The 26,212-nt window shown below is 53.1% G+C and overlaps 1 protein-coding gene across 3 annotated transcripts in view; it reads right to left on the reverse strand.

The window, feature by feature from the left end:
• The window catches only part of ADCY5 (adenylate cyclase 5), a 166,981-nt gene that overhangs the window by 37,906 nt on the left and 102,863 nt on the right, over positions 1-26,212 (reverse strand). For all 3 annotated transcript variants that reach the window (XM_054480641.2, XM_054480640.2, XM_054480639.2), the window contains exons 4-9: positions 12,688-12,799; positions 11,023-11,150; positions 8,782-8,940; positions 7,758-7,899; positions 5,438-5,578; positions 844-866 (exon numbers count right to left, since the gene is read on the reverse strand). In XM_054480641.2, coding sequence (XP_054336616.1) covers positions 844-866; positions 5,438-5,578; positions 7,758-7,899; positions 8,782-8,940; positions 11,023-11,150; positions 12,688-12,799 — 705 coding nt within the window. The remainder of the gene's footprint in view (positions 1-843; positions 867-5,437; positions 5,579-7,757; positions 7,900-8,781; positions 8,941-11,022; positions 11,151-12,687; positions 12,800-26,212) is intronic.

Below are 26,212 nucleotides of genomic sequence, written 5' to 3' on the forward strand. Positions count from 1 at the left end.
GGAGAGGCCTGGCAGCTGTCCACCATCAGCCCAATCAGGGCAGCGGGAGCTGAGACTGAGACCAGAAGCCTAAGCCGTGCTCTTAACAACTGCACAGATGAACAGACAACTACCCAAGACTCGGCCCCCTTCGCGCTGAAGGGCCTTGTTGACAATAGGCTTTTCTGACTCTGTTAACATATTATATTAGCATAACAATGTGAGCTACCATTGACGGTTTAATTGGACTTTCCCTACAGCTAACAGGCTCTGCTCTTTACCCTCTAGCTCTGCTATCCTCCTGAAAAGAAGCCATAGATCGGGCAGTAAGAGTTTCTGCCAGTTTCTGCCACAGGGACTGTGGCCCAACTGTTTTCTTTCACCCAGCTCAGGGCACTCTTGAGAAGCAGGTTTCATAGACTTGAGTGCTGACCTTCAACACCCTGTTTCTCAGGGTGGAGGCCAGTCCTGGAGTGGAATTTCTGACAGTCCTGAGAACCGGAAGTGAAAGAGGGAGAAGAGGGCATTGCCTTGAGGCACTGGATGCCAGGCACTGCTGACCAGTGTGTAAGGTCTGCACTTTCCTGAGGGAGCCATGTGTGCACACATGCATGAGCGTGTCACGGAGATAAAATGGGCAGTGCTGAGGCCCTGTCCTGCTGGGTGGCCTGGGCTCCTGGGCTGCCTTGGCCTGTCTGGGGCTGCTGCTGACCACCTGATGGCTAGAGTGGGCTCCATTCACTCTCAGCTAAGACTGCAAGAGGGGCCATTTTCCATGGAGTGTGGAGAAACCAAGTGATAAGATGGATTGGGAGATATCCCCCAGACCCAGGGAGCAGGAATAAGGAAGGGCATATTACTCACTTGTCCTTGGGGTCTTCAAAGCCCTAGAAGAGAAGGATAGAAAGAGAAAGAGAAGAGAATGAGAACAGAGAGAACTGAAAGCTCAGAGGCTTCTAGATGGCTGCAGCTCATTTCCTCTCTACAGTCTCCCAAAGGGCGTGGACATAGAGAGGATTGTCATTCAGCAGCTCTTTTCCTTCCTTCCTTCACTTGGAGAATACAGCTGGGTTCTCCCTAAGAGACAGGTGCTGTGCTAGACGCCGGGGATGCCCTGAGATTTCACTTCATCCACCGGCACAATCCATGTGTCTAAGCTCTTCCTGCCCCCATGCTCAACTCCTTTGCTAAATCTCTCCTCGCCATCCTCCTGCACCCCGGGCTCAGAGGGTCCCCTCTCAATCCTGCCTCTTACTCAGATGGAAATCGGGAATTGCTGGGCTGCACAATCTCTGTCACACGGACACACTCATGCACACTCACCTCCTCGTGTACATCACACCGAGCACACATAAAATCTCCAGGAGTTCGCACATTTTGCACTTTAAAAAATTACAGTCTAGTTACCTGCAACAGCTGTTTTACTAACTGAAAATCAATGTTTTCTTGTAAGGCCAGGGTTGGTTGGGGACTCAAAGGGTAAGGAACCCACCTGCCACAGATCTGACTGCTGTTCTATCAGAGGTGAGGGTGGGAAGGGCCCTTACCGGCTGTCAAACTCAAAGCCCTCTTGAATCTATGAATTCCGCAAAGGAAGAGATGTGTGTCGGGGTCTCACCAGTGGTGGCAGAATGGAGGCTTCTCCACTGTGGGGAGGGGTGGAATCTCAGAGGTGGTGCGGGAGGTGACAAGTAGCCCCAAGACTTGCTGTTTAGATTAGCCTCGGGATGCCAGGACTAGAACAGAGGATGCCCCTTCCCTGGCAGCGTGGAGCACTCTGCTGGGCAAACAGAGTTTGGCAAACACTGGGTGAACCCAAAATCCAAATGAACACACCGCTCTTCATTCCCAATGAGGACACGGTTTGAAAATACAAAAAGGGGATTTATGTTCCTCTCCATGAGCCAGGGCCACCAGGCACTAAAACAGACATGGGGCCCTGGTGGCACAGAGGCTCTACCCCCAGCTGAGGGCTCCAGGGAGCCTCAGCAGCCTCTGGAGTCACCTCCAAGTGACCAACTATGGGCTCTGACCTCCTCCCGGGCTGCCAGCACCGGCCCAGCATGGCCTGGCAGTTGTCTGCCTAGGCAAACTGCACCCTTCTCCTTGTCCTCTGAGAATGGCTGGGCCCTCCCTCCAGGCTGTAAAGTGGTCCCACGTCACCATCCCAGCCCTGGGCTGGAGGCGTAGATGTCACTCAAGTGAGCGCTCCCTCTGGGGGGCAGGCCCGTGCCTGATGCTCCCAGGATCCCTTGGAGCACAGGTGTGGCAGGCAGCAGAGAGCTGGACAGGTGAGCTCCCTGCAGAAGACCCCCTGCGAGGGGTTGGCCCACTCAATTCCATTCCAGGAGCCGGCAAAAATTTTACTACGGAACCAAGAAGAACTGAGCTATATTACATATATGCTGGTCTCTCTGGTTCAAAAATAGGCCGAAATGTTGTGAATAAGCCTGTTCTGACCTTTCCCGATGCTCCTTTGCTCATCTGCTGAGGCTGGCACATGGGACCCATTTTTTCTCCCTGTGCTGAGTTGGGGGCTGGGACCATCCTAACCACACTGCTTGCCATGTTGGTGTGGAGAGCTCAGTGCCAGGTCGGCATGGCGAGTTGGTAACAGTACAGAAAATATACTGGTCCACAAACCATGGCAGGGGGACCGTTAAGAACACAACGGAGCAGACTGGGCTCAAATCCCGCCACCTACTTACTCTAACAGTTCCAGGACAGCGGCTGCTTGGCCTCTCCCAGTCTGCCTACACTCCCTCCTGCAGTACCCAGGCCCCACCCTACCGGCCATTCCTGGGTTTGGTGAGAGGAGCTCAAGCCCACATGTGTCTTCCCACTGGCGACCTTTTTATTAATAAATAACCTTAAGGACCTTATGACACTAGTGCCTAAGCATCAACCAGCACAGCTCATCCCTGTTTTAAAAGCTGGGTAAAAGCTGGAAAAAGATTTAAAAGGCCCTGCTGACTCCGACTTCAAACCCTCTAACAGCTCTCACTCACTACTTTGCACTCCCGGCCCCCCATCCCTGCTTCAGTGGACTGTTTCTCATAAAACTCATCCAGTGTGGGCAGCTCAGGGTGAAAACTCGCCTTCTGTGGATCTCTCTCCAAGATTCCAGGCACGTGTAGCACAGAAAGCCCAATGGCCCTCACGGCACTGAGGAACCTGTCTTCATCCCCAGCCTAGATATTCCCACTGGCCACGCTGGAGTGGGGCCCAGAGGCTGTCCACTGGTGGCAGCCCCCTCAGGGGACACCGGGCCCAGCCAGGACAGAAGCCTCTGTTCCCACAGCCCTGTTCTTCCACACTCCTTCCCCTCCCCGCTGGGCAAAGCGATGAACGCCGTGGAGGAGATTTCCTGGCAGCCTCCTTCTCCAGAGACTGTCCCTTCCCCATGACAGTCCTGACTGCGAATTCTTCCAAAATTCTTTGTCCTAATGATGAGTAATACATTTGCCAACCCAGTGCTTCTGGTCCAAACTATCTCCTTTAAGACTCCAAGATAACTAAAGATATAGCTTATATCAAATATCACTAAAAAATAACTTTCCAAGGATTCTAAACAGAAAGACTCTCACCACCAGGCCCTGCCTCCCTGCCGGCTGCTCCCTGCTCTTCCCTGGCCACCTCCCTGCCTTCTCCTCCTCCCCATCTCCCTCTCCTACTCCCCATCTCCCTCTCCTCCTCCCCATCTCCCTCTCCTACTCCCCAGCTTCCCCTCCACTTCATGCTCAATGCCTCCTCTCTCTTGGCTCTCCTGCCCCTCTTTGCTGTCCCTGCTCTCAATCCTTCCCCCTTTCCCCCTTTCTCCCTTATTTTTATTTTTATTTTTGAGATAGGGTCTCGCTCTGTCCCCCAGGCAGGAGTGCAGTGGCGTGATCATGGCTCACTGCAACCTCAACCTCCTGGGCTCAAGTGATCCTCCTGCCTCAGCCTCCCGAGTAGCTAGGACTGAAGGAGTATGCCACTATGCCTAGCTAGTTTTCCTTTTTATTGTTTGTAGAGACAGGGTCTCACTATGCTGTCCAGGCTAGTCTTGAACTCTTGACTGCCCTAACCATGTGGGTACCGAGTCTGCAGGAGACTATCAAAGGGCTGGGGTGACAATGGGGAGGGTCGCCAACTGCTCTTTGCTTAGGGGAGGGAGGATGGTGGCTGGAGCCCTTAGTGGCACTGACCAGGTCTGTGGACATTCAAGTTTGGAGCCCTGGGGAAGGCCAGGTTTCTCCACTCTGCTGTCTGGTAACCCAGGGCCCCCCCAAGAGGTGTCTCTACTGTCAGAATGTTAAATGGGGGTCTTGGCTCAATTCACTTTTCCTCCTGTACATTTTCCTTAAATTCGCATCATCTGCTACGTGTTGGCTAACAAGGAGCACAGCGACTAGGTCCCCAGCATGTCCCTTTCTCCAGGCTCCTGGCTCTTGTCTGCTGACCCCGCTGGATTTCCATGGAGTCCGTCTCTGATCCCTTCTGCCACAACCTCAACCCAGTCTGCTCCACAGAGCCCAAACTTGGAGCCACTTGTGCAACATGCCCCTCCTTCACTAAGTGGCCACACAGAAACCACACACACACACAGACACACACACACACACACAGTCCCTGTGCCATCCCTCGGCCCTTCCTTGGTATGGGTGACTCCCACCTGGGAACCTGGTGCCCCCGAGCTAAGCAGCATGCCTAAGGGGCAGAAGCCAACCTCTCAGACAGTAGGAGAGAAAACACCACTGCGGTAACATGGCTTCTTCCTCCTCTTCCCACCAGGAATCCATCTTCCTGTCATTGCTGCCAGAGCCCAGGCAGTGCATCCTGAATTCACTTGTCCCGGTGTGTGCAGGCAAGGTCCCTGGAGGTGGAGCTGACACCTGACCATGGCCTCCCCAACTTGCTCAGCCCACATGCTCCCACTGGAAGGCTGGCATTAGTGGGGGGTCTTTCTCAGCACAGAGGGCAAAGGGGACCACCACCTGGCACTTCCCAGAAAGCACTAGGATAGTTTCTGAGCAACTGAACCAAAAGATGTGGTTTCACTTGCCTGGGAAATGCAGGAGGTGCTGGAAGAAGGTACGACAAGCTGGTGCCCACCCAACTCCTTGGGGCCTCACCAGACAGTGCCAAGAGACAGCTGGAGACTGTGGCTGGCCGAGTCTAGCCAGACATGCCTGCTTCCAGGCTGTGCCGCAAGCTCTGCCAAGAGGGAGGGAGGAAGGGGTGCTGCCAGTCTGTTCCAAAGCCTAATGAGGCATGCCACGGGGTGGCGGGGAGAGCTTGGGGCCAGAAGCAGGTGCCCTACTCCTAGTCCAAAGTTGGGGCAAACCGCACTTGCATTTGCTTGTCTGGCTCCCCAGATTCCCTTGGGCAACACGAGGCATCTGGTGCGGGTCTCATGCCCACAGAAGGCCCTAGCCTTGGAGAGTGTTGCCCACAGGCTGTCCCACCAGCCACTCACCATCCGCTTCATCTCCTTGGACACCTGGTTGCCACCCAGGTGGTTGTAGAAGGGGCGCTCAGCCCCCCAGTGTGGTGGGTTGTGCCCGATGGAGTTGGTTCTCTGGCGGTTCATCTTGGCGATCATGGCCTTCTCTTCTTTCTGGAAGACGAACACAGATGCATCAGCCTGCGGGCAGGGTCACCTGAGTCCAAGCGGGGGCTTCTCATCCTCCCCCAAACATGGTACCTGGCCAGGTAAGGGGCTAAGGCAGCTGCCCTTTCCTCTCTGCACAGCCCTGGAGCCCAGAGCTCAGCCCAGATCCTGGAACTCCCTAGGCAAGCGTCCTGGATCTCTCCAAACTCCCTAATGCCAGCCCTGGCTGGCTCAGGTGGGAGTGGCAAAAGATGATGAGAGTTGGTCTTGTGAGAAAGCAAAGAGCTTGGGAACATCTGCCATTTGCAAGGAGTTCTCCCTGTAAGTTTGACTGTAAGATTCTATCCTGGGTGCCCTTCTCTCCTCTGGATGGCCTAGGCTCCAAAAGGCCTGAGCTGACGCACCTGGCTTCCTGCACTGTGCTTCCTCCCCCTACTCTGGGGGGCAGGGTGATCAGCGAGCGCTGAGCTTGGGTCTCCTAGGCAGCCAGGCCAACTCATGCCTAAGCCTCCCAACTTGGTCCCTGGCAGGCTGTGGTGTCACATCAGGCTTTGCTCATGAGCAGGCCAGGGTAGGGCTCTAGCTACAGCCTCAAGGGTGGGTGGGGCCTGATCTGAAGGTGTCCAGGGGGTACCGGAGGGAGAGGATACCTGGGATCACAACCTCTGCTCAACTTCTCCAAAATATGCTATAATAGAGAGGGCACTAGGACACACCCCGGGGCCCAAGAAGCCACTTCCAAAGAGGTTTGGTTAAGTGAAGTTATGAGATTCAAGAGCTGACAGGCATTGTACAAATACACAAACAGAGTCTCAGTCAGCTATCTATGGGCCAACACACTCCCCAGGGTCTCATCTATCTGTCTGTCTGTCTATCCATCCAAATGGGTGCAAGAGAGCTGGAGACCTGAGGCAACCCTCCCCTCAACTCCCTCCCTTGTCAGATAAGATGACGGTGGGGACACACAGCCTGCTTCAGCTGACATTGCTGGTGGGGGTGCCTGTCACTCTTTCTGTCTCCGTTTCATCCTTTTTGGACTGCTTGTCCAGCTAGAAGAATCAAGAGCCACGGAACTCAGGGTCTAGGGCAGGAAGCTGCGGGAGGCCTTGTGACCCAGGCGCCGAGAGGAGAGATGTGGGTAAAGAGCCCAGAGGACCCAGTTCATTGATACTATGGCCAAGGAACTGGCCAACGCTTACAAACGTGTCAAGGAAACCATGAGGAGCTGTCCGCACAGGGCCCTGAATCCTCCATTCCTCTTCCTGATGCCTGTGGAGGGTCTGACACAGCTCCCGTGAAGGGCCCCTGCAGCCAGGATCTGTCCCCTGGGGTGCTGCATGGTAGGATAAGGTGTCCCTCTGATGTCCCTCTTGGCACGGGCACCTGCCCTCAACAGCCGTGCCTGCCTCCCTTTAAAAATCACCTTTGCTGTCATCCAAGACTCTCTGAACTCTTCTCACCGCTTAATTTTGTCTTTCGTTTCACTTCTTAGGAAGAGAAACGGGGAAGCTTTTCTCTATCAAAGGGCACTGACTGACAGATAAATTCAACAGAAAGACTCGTAAGTAAAAGGCATTTTAGTTTAGGGAGAAATAGAAAATGTTCTTTTGATTTGCTTTAAAAATTAAGAACATGGAACATGACACTATTAAAAATAGAACACTAAAGTCTGCTAATAATTTAGCTTTATATTTCAGCAAGTGTGGGCTGAGACAAAGGCGGAAAAAGAAACAGACTAGAAAGGGAAAGGGGAAAATAGGTTCAAGAAACAAAGACATAGGCACATGTGGAGATGGACGCCGACCTATGGATCAGAGAGGGAGAGATTAAGGCAAGTGTCCACCCCAGTAAAAGGCAAATGAAAAGGAGAGAGATGGAGATAAAACATACGGTATCCACAGACTCCCTTGATGCTGATTTCCAGCTTGTGGACTTCTGATGGCTTGTTGCTAACTGATTTGAGGCCTGTTGTATTTTTCCAAAAGAAGCAGTATTAAAAGATTCCTTCTTTACCATCCTTTTTGCAAGGCCTAACTGCCGGGGTCCTTTTTAAGATGCAGGAACCACAACTGCATAAGAAATTCATGACTTCACTCAAGGAACGAGAAGGAAGCAGCAGGTCACGAAAATGTTCCTCCCTGGAGGAAGGGAGCCCCTCAGCCCCCCGGCTCCCCAGCCCACAGACCCGCTTCTGGGTGCAGCGCAGGATGAGGAAGGTCTCAATACTGTGCTCCTTGAGGTAGGCGTTGCGCTCGCCCCCACAGCCTGGCTCCACCTCGTAGTCCCCATTCAGGTAGTTGAGTGTAGCCTTGGTGATGTGGATGCGTCTACAGGGGGGCAGGGATCAGGGTGGAGAGGGCAGAAAACTCAGTCAGAATGTCAGCTCCCGTGAAAAACCAAACTGCAATTAGTGGGTTCACCACAATTCAAACCCTAGGGCCCCAAGCTCTGCTCAAATCCTAACCTCAACCTCGCATGGTACCCTCCATTACTATCAAGTGGGCTCTCATGCCCACTGCAACCACACTATCTCACACTGAACATCCTGGCACAGACCACTACATTAGCTTGCCCAAGACAACATGGCCTCCAGTCTTGCAAACTTTGCAAGCCTCTCACTCCTGCTCAGAAGCCAGCAGTGGCTCCTGTGCACGAAAGGACGGAGTCCAAATTCACGAGCCTGGCACTCATGCCTTCTGAACACAGGCGCTGTTTCTCCTAGCCGTCCCTAAAAGGCCATCTGCTCTTCTCCCATTCCTTGGAAATGCTGTGTTCCCCACACCTGTGCCTTGCCTCGCTGTGTTCCCTCCGCCTAGCAGCAGGCGCTTCCCACCCCACCTTCCTCACCCCTCCCAGTCCTGCCTCCTTTATGGTCTAGCCATCCCAGAAACTATCTGTGCTTCCTCCCTCCTCCAGAACTCTGTCTATCACACCTCACCAGCCACCATGGTTTGGGCCAATATCTTCTGGGTCAAGGCTGAGGGAAGGGTGACATAATGCTCCCACAACTGGCCAATGGCAGCACAGGTGATTTGGCAAGTAGAGGAATTTCTACTTCCACTGTGCTCACCCCAGCCCCTCCCCAGGTGCTTGCTGCCCATCCTGCCCACCCCACCCTTCCCCGCCTCGCCTCTGCAGGATGGTCACCCTGGGTGGGCTTGAGTGGGAACCCAGGTGGGGGCCCCGAGCCGCCCACAGCCGTCACTCACCCCGCCTTGCCGCCAGCCTCCATGTGGTTGGCTAGCGTGACATCATTAGACCAGACGTCGAACTGCCACTTCCTGAGACCAAGGACACCGCAGTGTACTCGCCCGCTGTGAATTCCTACACGCATGTTCACGTTCACCCCTGTCACCTCCCGGACCAACCTGGGGATGGAGTAGGGATAAGGCTGGGAGAAGGCTAGAGGCCAGGCACACAGAGTGGGGGTGAGGCTGCAGGTGCAGGGAAGGTGAAGGTGCGGGGGTCAAAGAGGCTTCTCTGTCGCATCCAGCCCTAGAGTCCAAGAACGTTCAGCCTGAAGGGCACTGGAGCGGGCGGCAGGTGCAGTCGGCTGTGAAAGGTGCTGTTCCTGGCTTGGCCACAAGGTGGCGCAGTGCCACACTAAAACCCAGAGCCCTGCTGCTTCCCCTCCAGGAGGACACCTCTGGCCAGCACTGCTCTGTCAATTAAATTGTGATTGGAAAAATGCAAATGCACGTTAGGGCCGACTTGAATTAAACAGGGAAGTTACCACCACTCCAAACCCTATTTGTATAATGCTCTTGTGGGTAAGGCAGAAATGGCTTTTGGATTATCTTTTTATTGGATTTATCCACACTGTCGCTTCCAAGATGTTAGCAGGATGATGGCAAAAGGCAGTTACCCAGGTTTCAAGGGTATGGCCTGCTCAGGAGGGAAGGGGAGCCTGGGCAGCTGCAGGGGTTTAGGGTGCTCCATGCCCTAGAGGAAAGCTGGTCCCGGCCACATGCACCACATATCCATATCTAGGAGCTCCCAGTAGACAGGGCAGGCCTTCCGTGCGCACTTATAACTCCTCATGCTGGGAGAGCAGTGGATGCGGAGTGGGAAGGAAGCCATACATCTCCAGGTGCATGTCTGAGGCCCATGGGAACCTGCCTAGCATCTGCAGGAGAGGGTGCAGGTGCCAGGAAGTAGGGTAATGGACGAACTCAGATTGCACTTTCTAGGGCCCTAGACCCTCCCTGACACCTGGGGCATGGGTGCACTCAGCCAGCCATGGGACCAGCAGTCTGACTTGCCCCAGTGGGTGGGACCACCACTGAGACTCCCTGACCCCATCCCACGCCATCAGCAAGAGGCTGACACCCACTGCAAGGGAGACTGAGGTCATCCATCATTTCTCTTGTCCTGGATCAACTTGGTAAATACCTCCACTGCAGCAGAATACCTTTACTGAAATACTTTCCATCCATAATGCCTTTGGACACTTGCTTAGCTTGACAATGGCTCATTCTGTCTTTTTGGCTTAACTCCACGGCCACCTCCTTCAGGCAAACTCTCTCAATCCTCTCAGTGGAATCAACTGTCCCCTCCTGGGCCCTCCTTTAATAGTCTGCCTCCCTTACCTCGCCGTGTCCACATGACGTGCCTCATATCTGAGCACCAGGAGTCCTAGTCTCTCTCCCTTAAGGTTCTGTGCTTCCGGGGAGGCTGATTGTCTAGCTCAGGCATGCCGGGGACACTTGGCAAGTGCTGCGAGTAGAACTGAGCCAAACCAATGGACCCGGCTGCCTTCCTGGCAGCCACTCCCGCCTCTGACCTTGCTCTCTGTGACTTTTTTCTCTGCCCCTGCCCAAGCTATTTCTAAAGCCCAAAGTCTCTGACTTGCTCCCTTGGCTGTCACATAAGCTTGCACCACCCATGTTTTTCAGTGACCAGGGCTCCTTCTGTGGCCGGTGATAGCCATGAATTGGCCAAAGTGCCTTTTTGCTATGGCTCACAGGCAGGGTGATCTCTCTAAGCGGAACACCTGCATTTGAATCCACCTGCCTGGTAGTAGCACCCTGGGGAGTTGTCTAACACCTGTGAGCCCAACCTTTCGCATCTGGGAAGAAGTGGAACCAGCAGTTCGATGCCTGGCTGGGTGTCTGTAGGAAACATGAGGCCCCGGAAGTGCAAGGTCCTCACACGGCACAGGATCCTCACACGGCTGCCAGCCTCTCCTCCACTCCTGGAGTCTGCAGAGCCCTCCCTTCCCACACACTTCCTCTGGGAAAAGCTGCCCAGGCTGCTGTAGGGAACAGGAACCCTGGAGAAGGCAGAAAGTCTGGTGGCACACGCCAACCCTCAGCTTGGCTGGGCACCTTTGGGAGACAGTTTCACCCCACTGTTTGCCTGCCTCCAACTAGGCAGCCGGCAGGTCAGTCAGTCGCTTGGGCTGTGGACAGTCCCAGGGAGGTAGACGGTACCCAGGGGTGGACACTTACGAGATGGCCTCGATCATGTCCATGCCCATCTCCACGCAGCAGTGAGCGTGGTCAGCCCTCGCTTCAGGCAGCCCCGAGACGCAGTAATAACAATCCCCGAGGATCTTAATACGTAAACAGTGATTCTCCTGGAAAGCAAATTAATTTTACAAATTAAAAATAGTAGGAAAGAGAAGTGGGAGGGAAAGAAATGAGAAGCAAACAGATTCACCCCGTGCCTGGAATAACTTGCCTTTTAGGGCAGTGAGCACAGGCCCACGCCGGAACTCGGCATGGTCCTGGGACAGGCTTATCAGGAGACATTGGGGAGGGAGGGATTGTGGGGATGGAGGGATGGGCTGGGCAGCCCTAAGCGGCATTCCAGCTCCCAGACTCAGGAGCTCACTTTTAAAGATCCACTCCAGAGCCCCAAGAGGAATTTGGCTGGTCGAACTGCAGCTCAGCCAGCAGGGTGGCCTTATCAGCTTCAGGAAGGCCCCAAGCCCCAGTACAAGGGTCTCTGGTCCCCTCCACACCCCAGGAGTCACTCTGATTCGTTGCTTGAGATTCTATTAAAAGTTGTCTGATTCTCTTCCTTTTACAAAAAGACTGAAGCAGGCAGAAATGAGCTTTAACCAAAAGCTCACTGACTCTCAGCCTGTCTGACATCTTTATCAAAAGAGAATTTTGCTCAACTAGTAAGCACATGAGTGCCAAGAATCCAACAGAGCTGCTGCTGAGTGTCAGGTGCCACAGGGCCACCTGCAGGCCACCACCAATCCGTCGGTGGCATTGCGATGGAATATCACTAATCATCAACTATGAGCGGTCCAACTCTGGCTCCCAAAGATAGTTGAGAAACAGGGATTCAAATGCCCTTGTGGCCTGGACTCATTTCAGACCCAAGTGCCAAGCAGGTACTATTCACCTCATTCAGTTCAGTGATAAAACCCACAGGCGAGTATATGCGCTCCACCACGGAAGCCCCCAGAGACTGGCCTGACGGCACCAGCCTCTCATCAATAACCCGGCCTGGCGTCCTGTGTGGGCCAAGGGGAATGTGTCCACCTGTCAGTGGCCGCTGACATTTAATCACTCTACAAAGGCCTAGAGCTGGAAAAGGATAACGGAGGGGTGAATAGGGGCCTAAGGAATGAACTTGTCGTTCACCACTCCCTGCCATGGAGTGTTACTTCCAATTTATCCAAACGTTTAAGAGTCCTCTTTCTGGATGCCTCTAGGGAATGGCACACAGCCGCCTGCAGGCCAGCTGGGGATTCAGACTCATTCTCTTATCAGTCTGGCCAATCTCATCAGGAATGTGGCTTGATGGCACTTAATGTGCCCCAGACAAACAGCTTATTCCCCTGGGGGTTTGGGCAGTGTGACCGGCAGGCCTCACCACCCACTTCCATGGATGGGGGCATGGAGGGCTCCCTACACTCTCGCTTGTGGTCAGGGACAGTGCTGAAAGCAACTCAGCTGAGTGTGTCTCCAGGGCCCACGCAGGGCGTGAGGACACAGCCACAGCCTGAGGGGCCCCTCTGTCCATTACCAGCAGGCTCTGCGCAGCAGGGTACACCCAAGCACATGCCCATCCCTGGGGTTCAGCAGGTCCTCGACCACAGCAGCCTCCCTCAACAGCCCAGGTCAGGCCACCCCCAGCCCCGGCTCAGGGTGACTCACTGCGGCTAGCTTGTCAAAGCGGGCGAAGAGCTCGTTGAGGGTCATGACCAGTTCCTGTGCAGTGCACTGGGACGCCAGGCTGGTGAAGCCCTCGATGTCAGCAAACAGGATGCTGGGGAGACAGGCAGAGGAGGAAGACCCTGCTATAGGCTGAATCTTTGTGTCTCCCAAATTCATACATTACATCTTGTGTTTCTTTTTTTTAAGAAGAGGTCTTGCTCTATTGCCCAGGCTGGAGTGCGGTGGCGTGATCAAGGCTCACTGCAGCCTTAACTTCTTGGGCTCAAGGGATCCTCTTGCCTCAGCCTCCCAAGTAGCTGGGACTACAAGAGTGTGCCACCCTACCTGGCTAATTTTTTTTTTTTGGGGGGGGGTAGAGACAGGGTCTCGCTATGTTGCCCAGGCAGGTCTCAAACTCCTGGGCTCAAGCAATCCACCCACCTTGGCCTCACAAAGTGCTGGGATTACGGCCATGAGCCACCACACCTGGCCACATTAAATCCTAATGCCCAGTGTGATGGTATTAGGTGGGGCCTTTGAAAGATAATGAGGTCACAAGGGTGGAGCCCTCACGAATGGATTAGTGCCCTTCTAAGAAGAGACATGAGAGCTTGCTTCTTTGCTTTCTGCTCGCCACTTTGTGACGATATGAGAAGGTGGGCATCAGCAACCCGAAAGAGGGCCCTTGCCAGACCCTGATCATGCTGGCACCCTGATCCCAGACTTCCAGCCTCCAGAACCGTGAGAAATACACTGCTGTTGTCTGCAAGCCCCCGTTCTTTGGTATTCTCTTAGAGCAGCCTGAACAGACCAAGACAGACCTCCATGAGGGAGGAGAGGCAGGGCTTGTGGCCAGGGCCCAGCCTGGCGCTCCTTGGGCCTGAGAGGGCTGCCAGCCAGCAAGAGTGCTGGGGGCTCCACGTGGCTGCTGGGCAGGGGACAAAGAGGCCCTGGCACTGGAGGGCCAAGGACGCTGCCTCTTTCTGCCGCTACCCTCCTTCTGTGCTCTAACGGCACCCTCCCCCAGCCCAGGAGGAAGGCAGGGGAGGGGCGTGAGGCCTGGGTGTGTGCCTCAGGAGGGTGCGGGACAGGGGGCCAGGCCCCAACTCCCAGTCATCTCTCAGGCCTGCCCGTTTGACCTCTGAGCACACCCCGAGGGCACTGGGCCTGCTCCTGGGGAGGAGAAGCCTTTCATACCTCTGCTCCGGGAGGCATTTCAGGCCAGAATGGTGGCCCTGCAAACTCTGACTTCCCAGTCCCACACAGAAAGGACTCTAGCCCCAAGCCCTCCATCCTGAGGGAGTCCTCTATCCCCTACAAGAAACACAGTAAAAGAGGCCCAGGGAGGAGAAAGGAAGACACAGCCCGTCAGCGTCCCTGGAAGCCCCCAACTCCTCCCTCCCAGTTCCTCAGTGCACCAGCTGGTGATAGATCTTTCACCTATCCCTGTGGCTTGTGTTCCCTAAGTTGAAAACATTTTCTTTTTCCTTTGAAATGGGGTGGGAAGACCCCAGGACCAGAATCTGTAAGGGCCCCTGAAGTTATTTTTCTTAAAAGGGACACAAAAATCTAAAAACTGTCATGTACTGAGATGCTCCTGGCAGCCAAGTGCTGAGCGGGAGGCTTCCAACATGTCATCTCACTGAGTCCGCGCAAGAGCCCTGCAAGCGAGGGGTCAGTGTCCCCATTTCACAGATGGGAGCCGCGTCTCAGAGCAGCCAGAGACAGCGGCGTGGCAGGATTCTTCCTCCAAGGTCTGTGCTCCTCCCCAGGCACCTCGGGACTCCTGAGGCTCCAGAACCCCGTCTCAGTTTTAAAATTAATGATGTTGAACTAAACATATTTTGTCCTTTATTCTAAAAATGTGTGTTGGTACATTAAGCGTGTCTTTTTAAATCAAATATTGGGCTCACGCCTGTAATCCCAGCACTTTGGGAGGCTTAAGCGGGCAGATCACTTGAGGTCAGGAGTTCAAGCCCATCCTGGCCAACATGGCAAAACCCCATTTCTACTAAAAATACAAAAATTAGCTGGGCGTGGTGGCATGCACCTGTAATCTCAGCTACTGGAGAGGCCTCTGAGGCAGGAGAATCACTTGAACTTGGGAGACGGAGGTTGCAGTCAGCCGAGATAGCGCCACTGCACTCCAGCCTGGGTGACAGAGCTAGACTGTCTCAAATAATAATGAATGAATGAATGAATAAATAAATAAATTAATTAATTAATAAAATATTGACAAATGATAATTGTATATATTTATGGGGTGGGTGCAAAGCGATGTGATATCACATTCCACAGTGTGGAATGGTTGACTGGGCTAATCAGCAAATCCATCACCTCACATACTGCTCATTTATCCCTGCTGTCGGCTAACTGGAACATGGTACTCTTTACTAAGCCTGTCTTTATATTCTCATGCTTTGACATCCAAGGCTCCCGAGAGTTGGTGCCTCCCAAGACAAGCCAATTCCCAGAGACAGTAAACAACTTGCCTTAGGGTGTGCCTTTCACACACAAACCAACCAACCCAGAGTCCACTGCTGACGACAATCCCCTGCCCTCGCCACCCCAGGGACAGGCACTGGAGTCCCAGGCAACTTGGGACAGCCCCTACATCCCGAGCCAGCGCAGACATTCTTCAAACCAGCCAAGCAGCTGCCTTGCTACCCTTCCTTCCCACACAAACCACAGTAACGGGTCCTGCTCCCTCGGCCTCCTGACTGCCCTGGTGCCTCCCCCTGTGGACTCTGTGTGGTGTGTCTCCTCCTCGTGGGAACTGTGAGTGACAATCTTAGCGGCAGTCCTCTCCCGATCTGTTGGCCTCATCATCATAAAACCTACATTTTAAAACAGTCAGACACTATTTTAAGCTCACAGAAATATTAACTCGTTCACACCTCATAACCACCCCGTCAGGAAATGAGGACACAGAAAAGTCACCTGGCCAAGGCCACACAGGCACTGGCTCCACACTTTAGGAGTTGAACCAATCAAGATGATGCTGTCTGTAGGCCCCACAGACATCTTAAATGGGCAAAGGTACAATCCAACACCCTGGCACTGTGAGGGAGGTGGGAGGACCCGTGGGAGCTGCTGTGGTCCCGGACAGGTACAGGACCCCCCTGAGAGGGGTCACTCTCAGCAGCTGCTCACCAGCTCACACGAGGAGAACCTTTTTTTCACAGGGCCTGTGGAAACAGGTTGGGCAACCAGGGAGTGCATCCCAAGGCTTCAGCCAGGCTGTCCCACCTCCCAGGAGAAGCACAGGAGGGCAGCCCCCAACCACTGCTGTTTCCCCAAATCCTGGCTCCTCTGGCCACTTCAATAGAACAACCAAGGCAACTGTAAGAGGGAGGTCAGAAAGAGTGGGAGAAATAGGGACAGGGACAAGAGATGGAACAAATGAGAGGGAGAGAAGAAAAGGTGAGGAGATGGAGCAGAGAGGACAGGCCTTATCCTGCTAGGCCAGGGGACTCAGGACAGCAGAGAGCTGCTCCAGCGTGTGCAGCTGTGGGATGGGCCCAGAAAATGAAAGGGAATTTAGATTCTCCATAAGCTCTGATGCCCGGTGTCTGGCGTGGCTGGTGGGCCCACCACCCTGGCCCAGAGGTAGGCTATGCTGGCGTGTGCATGCCTGGGGGAGGGTGCCTGCAGACCCCCATGCTGGCCCACCCTCCGCCTCCCAGCCTCCCAGGAGGCTGCCCTCTCCACCCAGGGAGAAGGAGAAGGTCTCTCCCACAGTTTGTGAAAGCACCCATTCCGTAGTTGTTCTGGAAATTCTTCTTCATCTCTCAGGAAATCAAAACCAAGGGAAGCTGGGGTCCAGACTGGCTGCACATGAGTCAAGGAGCATGTTCAGTGAGTATCCCCTTGGCCAACACCAGTACTTCAAACACAAAGCTGGCAGGCAGCATGACCAGTGGCTGGTCCACCCCCAGCCTGAGGCTATGCAGCAATGGCCTGGCTTTAGGGGCTGGAGATGCCCCCAGGGTAGGAAGGAAAAAGTCCCCTAATCTGGCAGAGGTAGGACTGCCACTTAGCAGAGTAACACACAGCACCAGGCAGAGCAGAGGAGGTGAGAAGGGAGAGGGTGGGGCGCCCCAGACACACGAGGCAGACACATGTGGTCCCAGGGGCTCCCCTGCACTCCAGCCTCCTGTGCCTGCCTGGCTGACCCAGCCACTCAGGTGGGCCAGGCCTCTGCCCACCCGTGCACTGGGACGGCCAGGCCTGTGGTCAACTCATTCTCCACAGATGACCCTGCTGGACCTTGGCAAGCGCATTCTTCCATGGCAGCTCTTGTCACAATAGACCATAAGGTCCTGGGACCAGGCATCTCATAAAACCACCTGGGGAGCTCTTACCCGGAGAGGCCCCCTACCCCCAGCCCCAGAGATTCCAACTTAATCGTCTGGGGTGGGCTCCACTGTTGATTGTCTTTGTTCTGTTTTATTTTCAGCTTCCCTGGTGACTACACTACGCAGCCAGGGTTGAGAACCACCACACTACTTTAAAGGTTGCCTCAAGAAAGCTTCTACCACCTCATTTACATTTACAACCCTTCCCATCTGTCTATCTCCCTTCTCCACCATATTTTTCTCCACTGACTATGCTGTGTATTACTGTTGTTTATTATTATGCTCCGGTCTGTCCCCTCTCACTCAAATGTAAACTCTTTGAGGGAGAGATTTTATCTACTTGATTCACGGCTATGTCCCAGCCTTTAGGAAACATGCAGCTGAATGACTGCCTGGATGCGGCGGGCCATGCCTACCTTGGACTCTGCTCTGCACCCTGCCCGACACCCAGCACAACACCCAGATGTGAAAGGTGCTCCCAGTAGTTTCCTCAGGCTGCTGTAACAAAGCACCACCAACCAAGTGGCTGAAAACAACAGATTTTTATTGTCTCGTGGTTCTGGAAGCTGGAGGTCTGAGATCAAGGAGTCGGTAGGGCCCTGTTCCCGCTGAAACTCAACAGAATCTCTCCTTGTGTATTCCTAGCTTCTGGAGGCAGCCACCATTCCTGGGCTTGCAGCCGCATCACTCCAGTCTCTGCCTTGGTCCTCACCAGGACTTCTCCCTGTGTGTCTGTGCTTTCACAAGGCAGTCTCTTCTCACAAGTTCACCATTCCTATTGGATTAGGAGCCCATCCTACTCCAGTATGACCTCATCTTTACTTGATTTCATCTGCAAAGATCCTGCTTCCAAATAAAACTAAATAAAACTGCTTCCAAATAAAACAGGTACCAGGGGTTCAATGTATCTTGTAGGGGGATAAAATTCAACCCACAACAGTGCCTAATACTTATTTGTTGAAAGGAAGGAAACTTTCCTGTTTCCAAAGCAAGAGGCACAACTAGTAACTCCAAATTGTGAGCTCTTCCTTCTGCCCCACAAAGCCTCTTGGAGTCTCAAGCATGTCACCTGAGACAGGAGCCCATAAAGTCCACAGCCTGTCCCCCAGCAGATGCTCCAGCCATATGCACGGAAACCAGTGGCTGAACAGGTACCAGGGACATGGGGACATGAGTGGCCTCTAGTTGTGTGCCAGGAGACATGAGAAACAACATTGGTATGTGAGGAGCTCCAGGTGCCTTTGAAAACCTGCACCTCCCTGCAGCCTCCTGGGAATCTACTCTTCCTGGCCAGCTGCTGAGGAACCAGGGAGGGGCAGGTCACCGCCCACCAGGGAAGAGCCACTCAAAGCAAGGCTTCTATGCCAGGTGTGCGGAAATCCAGGCAAGGTTGCTGCTGAGGCCCTGACTGTGAAGCCCCCAAAGCCTCCCCACACATTTATATAAATCCTGCCACCCCCACATTCCCCCATCTCCTGTCAGAGACAAAGTCACATTTCTCTGCAGCTTTGGGGGAGGATTCTGCTTAATGACTGTCACTTCTGCAGGCTCCTGGGTTTTACAAGGTTTACCCTACAGCAGACTGTCTGTTCTGCTGGCCAGGATTTCCTGATCTGCCCCGGAGTAACTCTGAAGGCCATTTCCCAACTCAGCGCTGGCCCAGACGTGCAAGAAGGTGCTAATTCATCTATTAGCTCCCATCTGAGAGCGACTCTTGGAAACAGGATCAGGCCCTCATGGCAGGCGCACAGAACTGGGGTAGGGCCACCCTGGCTGTGCACGCTTCCCTAATTGCCTGCCATCCATCACTCACAGTCTCCTGCATTCTATTCCAGGGGCAAGAGCGGGGGGAGACAGAGTCCCAATTACCACAACAGGCCCTTCAGCCCTCCAGAGCAGCTTTGGCTCAGCTTTCCAAACCACGTGCACTTTTGGTGAAGTGCATTTCCTCGTGGTTGTTCCATCTTGCTGCCAACAGGCCCATGACTTTATGAAGCTGTCAGAGCCTGGCCCTGCTCCTGTGCACATCCTGCAGCACCTTGGACACCCAGGTGCTGAGTTTTCCTAGGGGTCTAGAGGAGCCTGCGGTGCTGATCACCAGCTCCTCTGATCTCCTGCAGCCCTTGGCATTGTCAGAGCTACAGGACCACATCAAGAACTGTGCTGAGTGGTGGAGGGTGGGAAGGGAGTATGGCAAGGTCTCAGCCCAACTCCCAGGAAGTTGGGAACTGAAGGTGCTGGGGAAGTACCCGGAAGGGTCCAGTGTGGGCTGGGGAGGCTAAAGTGGCCACACCTCTGGATGGGCCAGTGGTCTCTTTTTGACCAAGAGTGCTGTCCCCTGCAGCGTGCCCCCTCCATTTGCCCCGTATCATCCAACCTGAAGAATCCTTTAGGCTCATATGCCCCTAGTAAGGTACAAGAGGAGCAAGGAGTCACTCATGTCCTTTAGGGGAGTTAGCACAATCAGGTGTGGTCTTATTAACACTGGGCTGAGGTCAGACACCAGAGGGCTGTTTTCCAAGGAGTGGCACAAAGAAGATGAGAGAGGCACATGTGAACTGGCAGCAGCCACAGGCCCATCCAGGGGCACAGGCTGGGAAAGGGAAAGGGGGAAAGGCCTATGGGAGCCTGCTGGATACAGAATGCCTGCACAAAGTCCACCGACAGGGAGAGCCTGCCCTGGGACAACCGTGCTCTCTCCACTCTCACAAGGACAACAGGACGCCTTTCTTCAGCAAGTGGAAACCAAGACAAGGGGCCCAGTGACTGGTTTGACTGTCAGGACTGGGTCCAGGGGTCCTAGGTCGAGGCATGTCCTAGATTTGACTAAGGGCCTCCTGCAGGCCCCCTCCCACCCACCCAAACCCCTCTCTTGTTTCTGCCTACCCAAATCCTACCCCTATTGTACATACGATGGAACACCCCATAGCACCTACAGACATTCTGTTTAGAAAGTCTAGAAAGATTTAGGGAAATTCTCCCTGAAGGAAAATCACACAAAAGGAAGCAGAAACTGCAAGACCTAGCAATAGTTAGTGACCTCAGGGGGTGAGTCTATGAGTGCTTTTTCTTCTCCATACTGCTCTTATTTTCCAATTTTTCTACAAAGAACATATATTCTTCACATAATAAAAATGTTTATTTTTTGCCACGCACAGTGGCTCATGCCTATAATCCCAGCACTTTGGAAGGCCGAGGCAGGAGGAACACTTGAGCCCAAGAGTCGGAGACTGGTCTAAGCAACATAGTGAGACCCTGTCTCTGCAAAAAAAATTTAAAAATCAGCCAGGTGTGGCAGCGGGCACCTGGGGTCCCAGTTACTGGGGGCTGAGGTGGGAGAACTGTTTGAGCCCAGGAGGTCTAGGCTGCAGTGAGCCATGATCATACCGTTGCACTCCAGCCTGGGTGACAGAGTGAGACTCTGTCTCAAAAAAAAGTAAAATAAAAAAGAAAAGTGTTTATTTTTTAAAAGGTAAAAAACAAATCACATTCTTCTTTTAGGGCCTGATTCTAACCCTTTCATCTTCATGATGTCTTCCTTGACTGACCCAAGCCCAGAATAATACTTCTTATGTCTAAATTTTTATTAGAATCGTAATCATACATAACAGCTGATTCCAGCTGTTTCAGAGACATAGCCGGGCAAATTCAACTGGTCAGCGCCTCTTTGCTCTGTCTTCCCTCCCTTCTTATCTCCCACAGGGCCCCTCATTTTGAGTTCAGAGAGCTAAAATAGTAAGTCCTTGCTGGCTGCTGACTCCAGTCCCCACCAATTAAGGAAAACTGAGGTCTTTTGTTGGAACACAATCCCAGGTAAGGATGTGGAAGAATTTGAACCCTTGTGCACTGCTGGGAGGAAGGTCAAATGGTACAGCCCCTCTGGAAAACAGGATGGCAGTTCCTCCAAAAGCTAAAGATAGAATCGCCGTAATGATCCAGCAATGCCATTCTAGATATATACCCACCAAAACTGAAAGCACAGGCCAGGCGTGGTGGCTCACTTCTGTAATCCCGGCACTTTAGGAGGCTGAGGCAGGCGGATCACCTGAGGTCAGGAGTTCGAGACCAGCGTGGCCAAAATGGTGAAACCCCGTCTCTACTAAAAATACAAAAATTAGCTGGGCACGGTGGTACGCACCTGTAATCCCAGCTACTAGGGAGGCTGAGGCAGGAGAATTGCTTGAACCCAGGAGGCAGAGGTTGCAGTGAGCCAAGATCATGCCACTGCACTCCAGCCTGTGTGACAGAGTGAGACTCCATCTCAAAAAAAAAAAAAAAAATTGAAAGCACAGATATGAAAAATATATTTGTGCACCCATGTTCCTAGAAGCACTATTCACAATAGCCAAAAAGTAGAAGCAACCCAGTGTCCATCAATGGACACTTTGTATGGATCAACAAAATGTGGCATATTCATACAATGGAGTATTATTCAGCCCTTAAAAAGGAAGAAAATCCTGACACATGCTGTAACATGGATGAACCTTGAAGACATCATGCTAAGTGAAATAAGCCAGTCACAAAAAGCACAAATACTATATGTTTCCACATACATGAGCTACCTAGAGTAGTCAAAATCATAGACAGAAAATAGAATGATGGTTTCCAGGAGCTTGGGGGAGGGAGGATGGGGAGTTAGCGCTTGATGGGTATACAGTTTCAGCTTGGGAAAATAAAAAAAGTTCCAGAGATGGATGGTGGTGATGGTGGTTGCACAATAATTTGAATGTACTTAATGCCACTGAACTGTACATTTAAAAATGGCTAAGATGGTAAGTTTTATGCTATGTATTTTTATCACAACTAAAATAATCCATTAATTTTTTGTTTTAAAAGACCCAACCCTAGTGACTCCACCAACAGGGCCCCCTGGGCTGTCAAGCTGCTGTTCCCATAGCACTTAACTCCCTCACTGTGAGGGCTGGATATTCCCTAAGGAGCAGAGACAGTGTCTTTTTCATACTGGCAGGCTGTATATAGTAGCAGCTCAGTAAATGTTTGTGGAATGACTAAAATAATAACATAAAGACCATTTATATCTATAACTGGTATGGGAGTAGAGTTCAGAATACTTAAAAAAAAAAAATAGAGACAGGGTCTCGCTCTGTTGCCCAGGCTGGAGTGCAGCAGCAAGATCTTGGCTTGCTGTAACCTCAAGCTCCTGGGCTCCAGCAATCCTGTTGCCTCAGCTTCCCAGTATTCTGGGCCTGCGATTACAAGTATGAACCATCGTGCCCGGCCCAGAATACTTTTCTTCATGTCAGGTTTGAGACAGGAATGCAGGGTGTTCACAGCCCCTCCTCATGTGGTCTGTTGGCTGAGGGTGTGAGTGGAAGGTAAACATTTTCCACCCTCTGCCTATAGGGTGCACAATCCGCCCACGGGTATCTGAGTATCTCGGACACTGTCGCGTGGTCATTATAATTCAGAACCACACTGCAGCAGAGCCAGACACCAGAACAACCTGGGGAATGCAGCCAAGTCCTTGAAGGAGACAGGAGAGGAGATAATAACCGTAAAAGCAGGAGGTGTTGGGGAAAGACTGAGGAGACAGGGGATCTCTCCCCAAGACCCTGCCCCACCCCTGATGTGTGGGGAGAGGGGCTGGCTACCTCATTGCCACACCAGGCTTGGCAGCCCCTCTGCTGGGACCCTGGCTGCAGATCCACAGGACTCGGGTGCCTGATCCAAGTTGGTGAACCAAGATCCCCCCACCCGTGCCCCATCCTGAACCCCGGGGCCCTGTGGGGAATGTTTCTTAGGCAAAGGACCATCACCCACTAGAGGAGACAGCCTTCTCTCCCTTTACACAAAGAAGAGTCTGGAATGATCTCTCACCCACCCACCACCTACCACCTTTAAAACCTCAGGGCTCCAGCTCAGGCACAGACCAGTCAAGTGCAGGGTCATCCACAGTTAAGAAGGAGCTCCTGTGAAAGCAGAGAATCCTTCAGAGCCCTCTCAGGCCTGGCTGGGGCGTTCTCTGGCCCCTGAAACCTTTGGGGTGTTGAGTTACCTGACCTTGACTCTCATCTGGTTGTCCACCCTGCCTCAAGGGCAATCAGTCTGCAGCCTCCTGGGCTGCACGGGGCTGGGGACCTTCCATGCCCTACCTCACCTCAGCTCCCAGCAGCCCTGCAAGGAGTCCTGGGCTAGCTAGCTGGGCCCCCTCTTACGGATGCTGCTCCTCTGTGCCTTTTATCACAATGATAACAGAACAATAGGGCAGTACGTTGTCTAACATTAATACCCTGTGAAGTCCGTGTCTCCTAGTCACTAAACCCTAGCTCCCATAAGAATGTGATCAACTCAGTTGACTATTCATTGTTTAGTGTCTTCTCTAACAGAAGATGAGCTTCATGATGCCAGCGATGACGTGTACTTTAATCCGCGTCACACTGCCCGCCTCTAGCTGAGTGTCCTGCAGTGTGGCTGGTGGTCCCCACTGATGAGGCAGAGGTCACATATTAGCTGAATGGATGAGTGAATGGCCATCCCATGTTACAGGTGAGGACCATCCCCATCCCATGTTACAGGTGAGGAAACTGAGGCTCCGATTAGGTGCCTTGCCCAAGTTCCCACAGCCACCAGGCGGCAGAGCTGGGTATGGACCTGTCTGCTTAACACAGGTGCTCATCTTGGTCCCTTCCACTGACTCCTGGGCAAGGGTGAGCTGGTGATGCCAAGGTCTGTTTGCATCTACCTTTGCTGTGACCCACGTGGTATGGCGCCTTCTCTGGCTGTGAAGGCTGAGGCTGACTGAGCTCTCCCCTCCCCAGGCAGAGCTCCAGGAGCTGTCCCTCCCTCCAGAACAGCCTCTGCTGGCATGGCCCAGAGGCCCTTGTCCCTCCCAGGTGTGGGGAGGGCACAGCTCCCCCAGCCCTGGCACTGTCAGCTGCAGCAAGTGCAGGTATCTGGGGTGGGGGAGGACAGGCAGGAGGGCTTGCAAGCCACTGGTGGACATCCCAGCATGGGCCCCCGCTCCAGCTGACCTGCCCCATCAGAAAGGCTGAAACATTTCCATTTGTCACCACACATCAGACAGGGGAGACAACTAAGTGTCTCAGGGGTCTCCAGGGGTCCCCTGGCCTCTGGCCTGCCTCTGCCCACGGCCAGTGGTGGCTCAGCACCAAAACATCCTACAGGCTCCTTGGCCAGTCCCTGGCTGCGCCCCAGGGAGGTGTGTGCTGCACAACTATTCTCCTCAGGGCCAGGGGAGAACGAGGCCATGGACAGTGGTGGCCCCTGCCTGACACCCCTCCCTACCCAAGACAAACTCTTCTCCCCAAACCCCCATCAGTCTCTTCCTCTTCCTTAGATCCAGGTCCAGCCTGTCATGCTGTGGAGTTGATTTATTTTTCTTGTGGCCTTGTTCTCAGTGGGGCTAGAGAACAGCATGTCATCACCCTCTCTAAATATTACAACTCTGCAGAGAATTGATGAATGTGACTCATCACCCTCCATTCTCCAACTAGAGAATCCCCAGGCCTTTCTTTGTTGATACGAGTGTGATCATAATCATAAAAATAACAGTAACAATAATAATGGCAGCTCACAATTACTGAACACTTGTTATGTGCCAGATACTGTGCTAAGCACTTTCCCCACATTATTCCATGTACTCTTTGCAACCCTATTAAGTAGGTACTCTTCCTATCCTATTACGCAGATGAGGAAACTGAGGTTCAGAGTGGCTCAGTGCTTATAACTTGTCCTGGTCACATGGCCAGGAAACAGCAGAGTAGGGGCAATGTGCAGAACTGCTTAACCCCAGAGCCTAGGCCTAACCACTGTGCCCCACCGGCTCTCCATGAGCCCAGCCCCAAGGGGTGTTTTTAAACTATGGTGTCACCCCCCATCTCCTACTTAACCACCAACCCAAGCCAAAAGTTCAACCCCAAAACAGAGACCAGGTCAAGCACTTCGTTTCTACCAAGGGCTACAACCAGTGCTGCTGATGGAACAGGGAAAGAGGCCCCAGAGGGACATTTGCATATGATTGCTTGCAGTTGGCCTCTGATGTGTACCAGCCACCTCTGTCCCTGGCGATGTCAGAGTCAGAATCGTCTCTGTCCCCATGAAAATTATAGCATCTTGATTTTTCCCTCCTTTCATCTCTTTCCTGATTGCTGTCATTGATCCTGGCACATCCCAGACAGAAATACCCCCACTGTGGCAGGGGTCTGACGTGCAGGCCACTCTGTGATTAGCGCAGTGTTCTTTTATCAACCCAAAGTCACTGCCTCCATGGGAGAGAGACAGAGGGAGGAGTCACCCCAAGGGCAGTCACCATAGAACAGGCCTGAGTCAGCCCCTCTGACCAAACACCCTTGCTGGAGGGCTGGGGGCCCAAGAGCCAGCACCGTGGAACGAGGAATAGGAAGATGCCTGCTGAGTGGGAGAAGAGATGGTGAGAGAGGGCAAGGAACTGGGCCAAGGCGCAGGGGTGGCCGATGAGCCAGCTGTGGCGGCCGAGGCAGGCTGGGAACCTGTGCTGGAGGTGCCAGACTGCTTCGGAGCAGCAAATTTTCTGGATTTCCTTTGTGTTCCACTGAATGAGTGAAACCTGCACAAAGCTCTGCGGAACTGAGAGCAATCAAGGAAGCACCTTTGTCCACACTGTGCCGGAGACAGTGCCTGGGCCAGTGAGGTGGTGAAGACAGGACCAGGAGAGAAAATTCCAGAAGGGGGAGCTCAGTGGCTTGGCTAGTATATGTTGGGACCACTTGGTGGGCTATCCCTTCCCACTTTAAACTTGAGCCTATGGGATCTGTTCTAACAGGGAAGTCTGTTTCCTCACATGTCCTAAGGGGGAGACCCCTGGATTTTAGGAACTGCCATCAGACAGGAAAGGCCCCTGGTGGCTCCTCAGTCACAGAGGGAGACAGACAGACAGACACACACACACACACAGACACACACACACACACACACACACATACAACCAAATCTCTCTCCTGCCTCTCCTCTGAGTCTCCTGTTAGCCTGAGGGCTCCCCAGACCTCCTTCTCAGATTCCTCGGACACACTCCTTTCTCCTGGGCATGTAAAAACATCTGTGCGGTAGTCAGGCTGGGTAAAAACTAGTATCAGAAAGCGTTCCAGGGTATTTCTCCCACTTAACCAATGATGGGATCTTGGACAAGTTACTTCATCTCTGTGCCTCAG

The sequence above is a fragment of the Pongo pygmaeus genome, chromosome 2 (genome assembly GCF_028885625.2).
Source record: "Pongo pygmaeus isolate AG05252 chromosome 2, NHGRI_mPonPyg2-v2.0_pri, whole genome shotgun sequence".
Classification (NCBI taxonomy): domain Eukaryota; kingdom Metazoa; phylum Chordata; class Mammalia; order Primates; family Hominidae; genus Pongo; species Pongo pygmaeus.